Source organism: Thalassophryne amazonica, chromosome 8, assembly GCF_902500255.1.
Source record: "Thalassophryne amazonica chromosome 8, fThaAma1.1, whole genome shotgun sequence".
Lineage (NCBI taxonomy): Eukaryota > Metazoa > Chordata > Actinopteri > Batrachoidiformes > Batrachoididae > Thalassophryne > Thalassophryne amazonica.
The window spans coordinates 69,638,590-69,651,197 of NC_047110.1; the positions used below are offsets into that span (position 1 = coordinate 69,638,590).

The 12,608-nt window shown below is 41.1% G+C and overlaps 1 protein-coding gene across 1 annotated transcript in view; it reads right to left on the reverse strand.

Annotated features, from left to right (window-relative positions):
- Positions 1 to 202: 202 nt before the first annotated feature.
- Positions 203 to 12,608, reverse strand: part of iqsec3b (IQ motif and Sec7 domain ArfGEF 3b) — a 126,894-nt gene continuing 114,488 nt past the window's right edge. The window contains 5 exon segments of the mRNA XM_034176577.1: positions 203 to 622; positions 1,510 to 1,556; positions 5,805 to 5,897; positions 5,985 to 6,143; positions 11,634 to 11,733. Of these exon segments, the coding sequence (XP_034032468.1) occupies positions 203 to 622; positions 1,510 to 1,556; positions 5,805 to 5,897; positions 5,985 to 6,143; positions 11,634 to 11,733 (819 nt within the window).

Here is a 12,608-nt window from a genome sequence, read left to right on the forward strand (position 1 = left end):
TGTTTGTTTTTTTTTTTTTGTCCCTTCATCCAGCTTTTATGGTACACTTCTTTTTTTTTTTTTGCAGGTCTTTTATCTTACAGTTCAAAGTAAGCCGGCGTGTGCTCGAGCACGTGCATGTACTGCGTGTTGTTGTTGTTCTTGTGCCTCTTAGTGTCAGGGCCATGTCTCTTCCCCGGGAGTCCATAAAGTAGCCAAACGGTCAGACGATGCTACGGGAGCCGCTGGAGTGGCGCCTGCGGGTGAGAGGTATGGTGTGGTGGAGAGGCATGGGCGAGTCAGGGGGGCAGAACTGGTGCGGGTGGTTGTACGGGGGAGGGGGCGGCGGTAAAGGAGGCTGAGGACCGTCCCCCTCTCTGACGCGCACGGGCGTGGACAGTGCCGATTGGATGAGCTGGTGGGTGGCGGGGCTTTGACTAAGGAAGGCCTCCATCCGCCCTCGCCCGCTCTGGTCAACGACAATCACCTTGACAATCTGCTGGCATTGGATGAGCGTTTCTGGGCGGAGCTCCCCGGCCTGCACTGGACTGAGCAGGGCGGGCGGTGCGGTCAGGGCCAGGGGCGCGGGTTCAATGCTGGGCTGGCTCAGCTGATATGTCTGCAGCCTGTTGTGAATTGACACCTAGTTTAGGAACAGTCAGAGAACGCATGAGGAGTTACCAGCCTGAACGCAGCCTCTACGCAGCCCTCTGGTGCGTTACCAACATGGACGAGCATGCATGCATGCAGGTAGGTATAGGCAGAGCGAGCTCATGCAAAACTCACACACACACACACACTCTCTCTTCCTGTGGGTTATGTTTTGATGCACATGGGCCCTAAAGGGATGCCGGTTTATTGGGTAAGAGGAGATTGGTGAGTGCTGGGTGTGGAACATTTGGGATTTTGTCTGCATTTGCTATAAATATTAAAGGGGGTGTCGGGAGAGGAAAGCATTGACACCGAGGGCATGGTGTCTTACAGTCATCTTTAAGGACTGGCTGAGAGGTAGGAGAAAGTGGAAAAAGGGGGAAGGAAAGTAAAAGTTGGATGGGACGTCAACTCTTCTTTTTTTTAGTTACAGTTGGTTTCTCAGATAAACACCACCCACTCATCAGACTGTTAATGCTATCCAGTTTATCTGGCTTTGTAGATGGTATTCTTGGAGCCAGCCGGGCTTACGGTGGCTTTCAAAGGCTTACAGAGTAAAACCGGTGAGTAGCAGCTAATGAAAAAAGGGATGTTGTGCAGCAAGGAGAGTGGCTGCTGATCTACTCATGAGACAGATGCCGTTTGAAAGCGTCACTACAGCACGCTCCTCTCAGCGGCCTTTGTACCCTCGGCTGCAAAGTGGGGATGTGCCTCAGGCTGAGGTCTTTTAAAGCAAAGCACAAAGCGCACTCTCTGTTCAGAATAAGTCAGGCACATTCCCGTCGAGGCACCTACACACACATAAAACCACACCTGCCGAGCTAAAGACGCAGGCCCTTACCTTACCTGAGGGGCCCACACGTTGGTTTTGGCACTCACCTCCACTGTGTTGTTGCTGCCGCTTTTATCGTACATGTCCTGTGGGCCTGTGAGGAGAGACGACAGACTGTAAAGAAGTAGGCAGATTTGGTAAAATAATAATAATAATAATAATAATAATAATAATACAGGAAGCCGGGGTACAATGGCTCAGAAATGTTGTTTTGTGGCAGCATAAACACATTATGCATAGCTTTAGGTCATTCTATTGTGGATTTAATACAGCAAGTTATTGTTTATAAGGCTGTGTTATTAATTTTTCCCCAAGTATTTACAGGTGTTTAAAATCGGTTTTAAAATTTTTTGATTCACTGTGCCCCAGACACTAATTCATGGGGCACAATGAATCAACTTAGAATATAATGACAAAACACATGATTATAAAGATTTCTTCAAAATTATTAAATATATGCTGATGCATATACAAACTATAATCCAGTAAACCAGCTATGTAATGTGTGAGTGTCTTATATAGTGATATAAGTCCTTTAGAAACTATTATAAATACAACTGTCATAATTTCTGTTCAAACGTGAAAACAGTTGTTTATATACACAAATTATAGAAATAATTTATGGAAAAATAAATGCATAAGCTTTAACAAGTAATATTTGTCATCCACTTGATACTGGGGCTTAGTAAATCACTTTCTAGACTGATTCACTGTGCCCCGTGACACACATGAGTCATGTTATCAAATAGCTGATAGTCTGGAGATAACACATGCTCATCAGTTGGATGAGGTAGTCTTCTAACTAATAACAATTTTTGGGCCAGCTTTCCTCTGTTGTGAGAAATAAATACAAAGACACTAACATCCACAAAATTTTGTTTTGAAAGGAATAAACTGACTTCGCTTGCCACTTAGTTTTAATGTATCCAAAAACAAAACACTAATTTATAAGGGGGATGCCTTTATGCATACAAAAATGGCATAACTGCTGCAAATATATATGTAGTTTTTCAGATATAGCTACTGATTCACCATGCCCCGATTTCCCCTAATAATAAATTTCTGACAGTGAAACTTTTTTTTACCAGACTGAAATGTCTTGGGAAAAAAAATGAAACCCTATTTTTAAAATCAGCAATATGATTGGAGAAGGTAGTTTGTATCTGAAACTTCTTTTTATGGTTATCCTCATGAAAAAAAATAAATACATAAATTAAATGCACAAACAGTAATGCACAACAATTTGTACATATTCCATGTATTTGTCAGCTGAAGATGTCACCAAAAACAAAATGATGGACTTTCCATCCAACCCAAAAAATAGTAGGAATTTGTGTTAATATTATTGTTATTCTAACTCTACCTAAGGGCCCTGTCCCACTGGCGTTTAGGAGGATTTGCGGATGGAATGCGCACAAAAGTGGCCCACATCTGCCAAACAACCGCAATAACCGTGTAACATTCCTGTATGAGTCGGCCGCCATCCGAACACGTCCGTGATCATCCGCAGAGGCACGCATGTCCGCAGCAGGATTTTTGAGCCGCTCAAAAATCCTGGCTGCGGATGAGATCCGCATCACTGCCTGAACACATACTGAAGACATACGCAGGACATACACAACCAATGCGCCGCATATCCCCTGTCATCCGCTGATATCCGCAACCGACGGGTTGGCACGGCTTGGTGGTGGACCGGGACAGCGTGCAAAACAGATATGACACGTGCCCAGCACGGCCACATCACAGTCGCAAATGGTATGTCGCGCATGCAGACAGAGTGGGCACGGATGAAGCGAGTGCATCACGGCCGCTGTGCCCCTCATGGGGGCGCCTCCGCGGTCGCCTTCACTTCTGTTCCCTGTTATATCTGCTTTTCTTCCTCATGTATTCGCTGATCCACCCCGGGACATTTGTTATTTCCGCCCACCTTTGTTGCGGACGCTCAGCTGTTGTCTCCTCATTTCATGCGCAAATCCTCCTAAACGCCAGTGGGACAGGGCCCTAAAATACTAAAGCACGTTTCTGAATGTTAAATGACAAATGCATGTTGTGCATACATGTAAAAATTCGCTGGAAGGTGCACAAAATACTTTTTTGTACTTTTTTCATACAAAATGTCCTATGGTACCTTCACACAAAAAATTGTCATAAATCAACAAAAGTAATGCACAGAAATGTCTAAATATTCCACTTATTGATCAGCTGGAAGGTCGTCAGGATTTGGGGGTTGTTTTGTATTATATATTAGAGTGTTTTCTGATCATGTTCTGTGTGGTGAATTTCTTGTCTTTTTCTGCTTGGGGTTTTCTGTCTCTGTTTCTCTTGTCTGTCACTTGGCACTCGTTGATGGGCGTGTCCCTCTGTCTTTTCACTCCCACACCCTGAATGCTTCCCTCACAGCTGTTCCTCATTTTCTGCTCATCACCTCCCTGTATTTAAACCTCACCTTGTCCACCGGTTCCCTGCCAGATCATTGCGCTCCTTGCCTTCATGTCCAGCCTTGTTTCTTGTGTCTTTCTCGTCCTGCTTGCCTCTCAGTGTTTTCATGACCACCTGCTTCTTTTTTGGACCACGCCTTCACCTGATTAATTGGTTACTGTTGCTTATTCTGGACTGCTTTTTTATAATAATAATAATAATATATTTTATTTATAATGTACTTTACATTTGAAAGCAAATCTCAAAGTGCACTACACAGGGTTCAGTACACTTTTTTGTGAACTGAACCCTGCTTGTTAATCCAGTAACCCTTTTAGAACAACTCCACCCTGTGTATGAGACTAGCAATTGTGTCCAGCCATTTCGTGTTAGAAAGCCTGATGCAGGTGATGATAAACAGAAAGCAAAATGGCAAATTTTCCACCCAAAAATAAATAAATAAATGAATAATGTCATTAATTTGTATTATACTTGTTGTGATTGTTTTTATAACTGCAATCCTAACCAAAACACTAATGACTGTTTCTAAGCATTACATTTGTCTGTCTATATGTGGACCTGTGACAGACTGGCATCCTGTCCACACTCAAAAAATGGCTCATTGGATGAACTCAATTCAGTTATGTGCAGGATTTCCGTCTAATAAACATATGTAGCCCCAGCTCAAATAAAACACATCCATGCAAGATAATGTAATTTAATTCAGTTGGGACTACATATATTTATTCGATGGTATCCAATCCAATGAGTCAGTTGTTTGAGTGGACTCACTGGATAAACTAAATTAAATTATCTTGCATGGATGTGCTTTATTTGATTTGGGGCTACATATATTTATTAGATGGAAATCCTGCTCATAATTATATTGAGTTCATCCAATGCATCAGATTTTTGAGTGTGGGTGTACCCCGACTCATGCCCTATGGCTGCTGGAATAGCTCCGCCCCCCATGACCCTTAATTGGTGTAAGCGGGTATGGAAAAATGGATGTATTCATGAGCTGGCAGACGGTGATGACATCACAGAAAACAAGAAGGTGGATTTTTTTTCCTTCCAAAAGAATAAAACTGCTAATTCATCTGTTACTTGTTATTATTGTTGTTGTAACCATAACCCTAACAATCATTTCTGAAAATTACATGTGAAACGTGCACTGTACATGCACAGTGAAATTTGTAGGGATAATATGCGTCACTTTTCACATGGTATCATATGAAATGTGTCAGTTTACCATCACAAAAAGTAAATGCGCAAAAATTCATACATATCTCACGTATTCCCCTGAACTGTTGTGCTTTACTTTTCATATGACCTCCGACGAAATGGGTCATTAGAATATGTTGTCTTTTTCTATTTCAGAACTTACAAAGAGGTTGTTATAAAATTATTTTGAAAGACCATCAAATTCCTACAGCTGAATACTTCGTATGTGTAGAACCTCTCATACTATAAGCAAAATTTGACTCTGACAATCCAGATGAAGTGTCTTATTCATGGACATAAACAGGTCGCATGACCAGGAATCAACCCCAGGTCTACATATTGGTAGCCTGACTCCTTATCCCACTGATCCGCCTGCTCTACACCAAGTGTAAAAGCATAATAATATTGTATATTAGCATATAATTATACATATTATACTCTATGATTTGACACATCTGACCAAATCATTAAATTCAGCACAAAACATACACATTATAATCAGAAAATGCACTCCATAAAGAACTCCCTGAAGTCCAAGTGCAATCAGACACTCTTAATATTTTTCCAGTGTGTTGGCCTTTTTCAGGTGCCTCTCGTCTATGAAGCCGTCCTATATGCCCAGCGCTCTTGAGTAATGTTTTTATGAATAATGCATGCTGTGTGCATTTTGTATTTTATGATGTGTGAGCAAAACCTGCACCTGAGGGAGAGCCGTGTCCTGTGTGTGTGTCCACTTGCCCGCCATTGGTGTGTACGCCATGTGACTGGATGCCTTGTCGTCTCTCCAGTTCCCCTGCAACACAAGCGAGAGTTTGTATAACCAGCCAAAAGTGTATGTGTTTATCTGAAGTCTGGAGTTGTCCTTTGTTTATGTCCTTACACTGGATGTGGATTTGCTCCATCTCATTGACTTCTGAGATGGCCTCTCGGAGCTCCTCTGCAAACTTCCGGAGCTCCTCTCCGCTCGGGGAGCAGAAACTCACCAGCTGTTTCTTTTCTGAGGTAAACGGACTCATCATGGTGACACCGTGGGCATAGTCTGATGGAAATCAGCACAAAAGGAATGTAAAACAACAAAACAAAAGGTTTGTAATAAAGAATGAAGGTTGAGGATCTGTAAATCTTTCATTTACTGCTTCACAAAACCTTGTCGCAAAGTTTACTTGAGTAATCTCAGGGTTGATTATTGTGGCTAAATGAGGCTCTGTTTAGAATGTTCTGTGGCTTATTTTACATTAAAAGTTGAGATTTTCTAATTTGTAGGAGAAAGATAAAACCTAAACTCATGAATTCAATGGAAGGATGAATTCAGAAACAAATGATAATTCAGAAATCTATTCTTGTAACTTCAATCTAGAGCACAGGGGAATTCAATTGCAAATTCCATTTTATAATTGAAATCTAAATACAGATACAATGTTCAACAACAGACATAGAAAACAAAGGGACTAGGTGACCACCAGCCATGAGAACAACTGCACAGCTTCTTGGCAAAGATTTGACAAGGCCCCGGGTGTCCACTGAACACTCAGGTATATATTTAAGCTTTGCTGGCCTAAAGGTCAGCGAAGACTCTGACTAACCTAATGTGTCACTGGCCCAGAAATCAGCCTGCGGTTGGACTGATCAGCCTCCAGCTATGACAGAGTATGAACAGGATGTGCAGCAATAAGAAAGCACTGCTCTCAGAGCAACCTCCCTGGAAAAATAAGGATTACTTAGTACAGTGGTTTTCAAACTGTGGGGTGTGCTCCCCCGCCCCCAACTCCCCACCAGAGTTCTTCAGGGGGGGCGCAATAAAATAACTGTAAACCCTGTTAACCAACAAAAAAAGAAGGGGAAAAAAGGAAAAGAAAGCATTGTTAGCCAACATGCCAGGAGCAAAATGGATACATTTTTAGTGCATAACTCGTGAGAAGACAGAGTTTGGGGCAACCAAAAAAAGAAGAAAGTAGAGGACGATCTTTATTTGCACAAAGTGCGTGCCCACATGAGCTGCCTGTGCGCATCAAAAACCCAGACTCATTGCTCACACTAAACAAGAGGTGAGACGAGATGAGAGACTAAATATGTATAAAACTTTAATTAATATGTGGGAAGCGTTGCGAAGCGTCGCACAGCATCATGAAGCTCACTCATGGTACAGGGCATCCTAAACAGGAAGTGCCAATTTTCAAATCCAGAGTAAAACAGGAAATGTTCAAATGTCAAACACTTCCTGGATTGACAGACGAGATCCCATGGAATCTTGCGGGAACTCAGTGGCAAGCTTACACTTAAACAGGAAGTGCCAATTTATCAGTCACAGTGAAACAGGAAATGTTCAAATGTCAAACACTTCCTGGCATGGGTGGAGCTAGAGTGGAGGCCGGCGTTTCACTGGACTCTCCTGAAATCTGATTGGACACAGATGATTGATATGTCACGGCACCACACGTCTGTTTGAAAGAGCTGCATTTTCAAATCAGTGAGTCACATTGACTGCGAGGTTCCTCCTGTCCAGTAGCTTGTGCTGTGTACCACAAAAAGTTCTAATCCACCTTAGTCAAAGAAAAAAAATGTTTGTTCCAGATTTGAACTGAAAACGTCATCTGAACTATGGACTTCTAATCACACCAAACTTATATTGGTTAGTAAACGACCGTATTTTATGCCAGAAATAAGGTCCAGGTTGTTAAAAGCAACATTTCTCCTTTAATTCGGGTTGGCTTATGTACACATCTTTAAACTAACAGACAGCAGCTTGTTCATGTTTGCTTATTAGTGCAGCAGATAACTGAAACAATCCTTCAAATGGTGATACAAGCATCAAATTCTGCACAAATACAGCTGGAGCAAAATTAATGGAGCAACTTTAACTTTTGACCCCTGTACAAACTGAAACTGACCTTTGTCACCTTTCTTGCTGCTTTTACCTCATAGCTCCATAACATTCAGTCACAGATTGTCCAAACTACATTGAGGAAAATAAGTATTTGAACACCCTGGGATTTTGCAAGTTCTCCCACTTAGAAATCATGGAGGGGTCTGAAATTTTCATCTTAGGTGCATGTCCACTGTGAGAGACAATCTAAAAAAAAAAAAAAAAAAAAAATCTGGAAATCACAATGTATGATTTTTTAATAATTTATTTGTATGTTACTGCTGCAAATAAGTATTTGAACACCTATGAAAATCAATGTTAATATTTGGTACAGTAGCCTTTGTTTGCAATTACAGAGGTCAAACGTTTCCTGTAGTTTTTCACCAGGTTTGGACACACTGCAGCAGGGACTTTGGTCCACTCCTCCATACAGATCTTCTCCAAATCTTTCAGGTTTGGAGTTTCAGCTCCCTCCAAAGATTTTCTATTGGGTTCAGGTCTGGAGACTGGCCAGGCCACTCCAGGACCTTGCAATGCTTCTTACAGAGCCCCTCCTTAGTTGCCCTGGCTGTGTGTTTGGGGTCATTGTCATGCTGGAAGACCCAGCCATGACCCATCTTCAATGCTCTTACTGAGGGAAGGAGGTTGTTTGCCAAAATTTCGCAATACATGACCCCATCCATCCTCCCTTCAATATGGTGCAGTCATCCTGTCCCCTTTGCAGAAGAGCACCCCCAGAGTATGATGTTTCCATCCCCATGCTTCACAGTTGGGATGGTTTTCTTGGGGTTGTTCTCATCCTCTAAACATGGTAAGTAGAGTTGATTCCAAAAAGCTCTATTCTGGTCTCATCTGACCACATGAGCTTCTCCCATGCCTCCTCTGGATCATCCAGATGGTCACTGGTGAACCTCAACTTGGTGAACAGGCCTGGACATGTGCTGGCTTGAGCAGGGGGACCTTGCTGCCCTGCAGGATTTTAAACCATGACAGCATCATGTGTTACTAATGTAATCTTTGTGACTGTGGTCCCAGCTCTCTTCAGGTCATTGACCAGGTCCTCCTGTGTAGTTCTGAGCTTTCTCAGAATCATCCTTACCCCACAAAGTGAGATCTTACATGGAATCCCAGACCGAGGGAGATTGACAGTCATCTTGTGTTTCTTCCACTTTCTAATAAATAATAATAACTGTTGTTGTCTTCTACCAAGCTGCTTGCCTGTTGTCCTGTAGTCCATCCCAGCCTTGTGCAGGTCTACAGTTTTGTCCTTGGTGTGCTTAGACAGCTCTTTGGTCTTGGCTATGGTGGACAGGTTGGAGTGTGATTGATTGAGTGTGTGAACAGGTGTCTTTTATACAGGTAACAAGTTCAAACAGGTGCAATTAATACAGGTAAAGAGAGCAGAATAAGAGGGCTTCTTAAAGAAAAATTAACAGGGCTGTGTGAGCCAGAATTCTTGCTGGTTGGTAGGTGTTCAAATACGTACTTGCAGCAGTAACATACAAATAAATTATTTTAAAAAATCATACATTGTGATTTCTGGATTATTTTTTTTTTTTTTTAGATTATGTCTCTCACAGTGGACACCTAAGATGAAAATTTCAGACCCCTCCATGATTTCTAAGTGGGAGAACTTGCAAAATCGCAGGGTGTTCAAATACTTATGTTCCTCACTGTATACCTTTTTTGGAATCTTTATGATCAGGCAAATAATGTGGTGTAGTTTTCTGTAAGACTGGAGCATCTTTTAATTTAGACCAGGGGTGGGCAACTTGTTCCAGAAAGGGCCAAGAGGGTGCAGCTTTTCTTTGCAACCACTGACTCCACTAGGTGATTTCACTGATTAACTGATTCCATCTGCTGAAAGTGATATTAATCAATGAAATTTAGTAAGGTATTAAGGTAGTAAAGTATATCTTCTATTATACATTCCAAATCTAAAGTGGACCTCTACTAGTGTTTACTGAGGTACACCTAAATATCTTTAAAAAAAGAAAGTAGAGCAACTTAGGTTTCTTGGTCTTGAGAACCAGGGATGGCAGGTTGAAAAGCTTTTTGATCCCATGGGAACTCTCCCTACCCACCTAAGCGGATCAAGAATATGGACAGCATGTATATAAGTGACATTTACATGACAGTTTATATGACAATATTGAGATACAATAATTTGGCCATATTGTACATCTACATTAAAAAAAATGCTTAAAGTGTCAGGGGGTTAAGAGGGCTGTAATTGGGGGGTCAGCTGAAAAGCAAAAAAGAAAAATGCTTAAAAAAGTGGGGAGTATGGGGAGCAGAGCCCCTCCAGAAGTTGAAAGGCAAAATAAACAAAATGCTTAAAAAGGCGGGGCAGCTCCCCCAGAAGCTGAAAGGTTTTTGCAATGCTAATGCTCCCCTGAAGCATTTACTCAAAATAAAGTCTTAAGGACATAAATGACATGGTGAGATGCTGACGAGCTTCGCTCATTCATGTCTGCGACATATGCATATTATTATGTATGTTAAAATGTGTTATTTATGTCAAAGACATTTAAAAACATACAGAGGTGTTTAAATGTTAAAAAAACAATGTTTAAAATATGACAAAAAGTAAAAATAGAAGAATAGAAAGTTTTTAAAAAGGCATTTAAAATGTTTGAAAAGGGTGTAAAATGTGTGAAAGAATAGAAAGTTCTTTAAAAAATATGTTTAAAAATGTTTACAAAGGCTGTAAAATGTGTAAACACAGACAGTTCCTTAAAAACACATAAATATATTTAAAATGTGTTTAACGTCTGTAAAAGAATAAAAAGAAACACACGAAGATGTAGAAATTGTGTATGTGTGTCAGTGGGGGGGGGGGGGGGTATTCATTTGTTCTCGGGGGGGGCCTCACTCTCCCACACTTTGAAAACCCCTAATGGTTTAATGATGGTAGTCTGGCATATTTGTTTAAAAGGTCTAGATGGATGGAGATATGGAATCCAGATGAAGTTGAATTATGATTTCACTGATGTCAAACGCTGAGGCCTCCTGCCCTCTGGATGAGGGCTGAGGCCACTCCAATCAGGCTCTTGTTTAATTTCTCACCCACATCTTCAGAGTAAGAGCCTAAAGCATAAATTTGACCAGGAAAGCAAAACAGCATCACTCGTCTCTCATTCATTATTACTCCTGAGGTACCCTTGAGTAAGGCAGTTGACCCCCAATTGCTCTGTTGAGGCTGTAAAGTGCCCAGCAGATCCAAATGTGGTTGTCATGGGGGTGCTTTCAGGTGCGAGCCTGGACTGCAAAAGCATTCCTGCCCGTTCAGCAAACCCACACCGGAAAAAGATAAAGGATTCCCCAGATGTATTTTAGAGCTCCATTCTGCAACATTACTGCACGTTTATGCTGAATTTTATGACTATAATGTGGTGCACTTTGGAGATTGTATCCCATTAAAAATTTATTTTACAGCTTCAGGAATCACTTAAAAAGTAAGTCTTAAATCTGTGAAGGGATGTACGTTTACCGAAAGACAGGTGACAACAGTTGTTTAGTCTTTGACAATTTATGGTCTCCTACACCTGATGAGTGGGTGCTGACACAGAATTGGCAGCCAGCACTGCCGTAGATGGCTCTGGTAACTAGATCAGCATTTTTGGGTTGAGTCGGCCTGAGAATAAAAATGCTGCAACATCTTACATTCATTGCTGAAGAGGTGAAACTGCATGCCCAGAAGACCCATGGCTTTACAGAAAGTGTAGGAAGCTGAGCTTTTCTTCTTCGGACAAAGCTTCAGGATCTGCAGGCACACAAACATGCTGAATAAACATATAGCAAAAAAGAAAGTTCAGGAAGTTAAAAAAAAAAATTAAGGCAAGTAGCTGCACAGACGTTTTGATTTTACTCCATTTAAGGCCGTTAGTACAGTAAGACGTCATAATACTTGCAATGCGAAAGATGTATAAATACAAAAAACACCTGCATCAATTGTACAACAGGTACTTGCATCAAAAATGTCTTGCAAATTGAGAAAACACATACAGGCACAGGAAACGCAAGCAAATATAACCTAGAATATCTGCAGCAATTTGATTTGGTAATTGCTGCAGCAAATTCAAACAATGCACATTCAAATGTAGATGCTCTGCAAAGCTACACAACACAATGGAGGAACTAACAACACAAAAAGAGGTTTCTGTCCAGAGGATACTGTATTAACTGACAGACTGTTTATTGCATTGAAACTAAAATAATAAACTCAAAAAGACACCTAGCTATATATACCAGGGATGTTATTTTTTCATTCCTTGAAAATGTATTTAAAATCCCCTACTGTGAAAAAATCTGACAGTTTCAGCCCATTCTGTATATTATTTCAGGAGAAGGGAGCAGAGTTGTGAAATCTTCAAAGTAAAACCATAAAAGTAAATAAATAAAGTTATTCAGCTCTGCTGACCAGGTATGCGCTGCAGCCCAAAGATAACAGAGCATTCATCAGTAAAAGTCCTCTGGGCAGAAATGTCTTTTTGTGTTGCTCGTACATCCATTGTGTTGGGGTTGTTTGCAATTTGTATTTTTGTGTGCATTATGTGAATTTGCAGCAAACACATTACTATGTTAAATTGTTGCATTGTTGTACTTTTTGTTTGCGTTGCTTGTTTGCAAGCGTTTAAG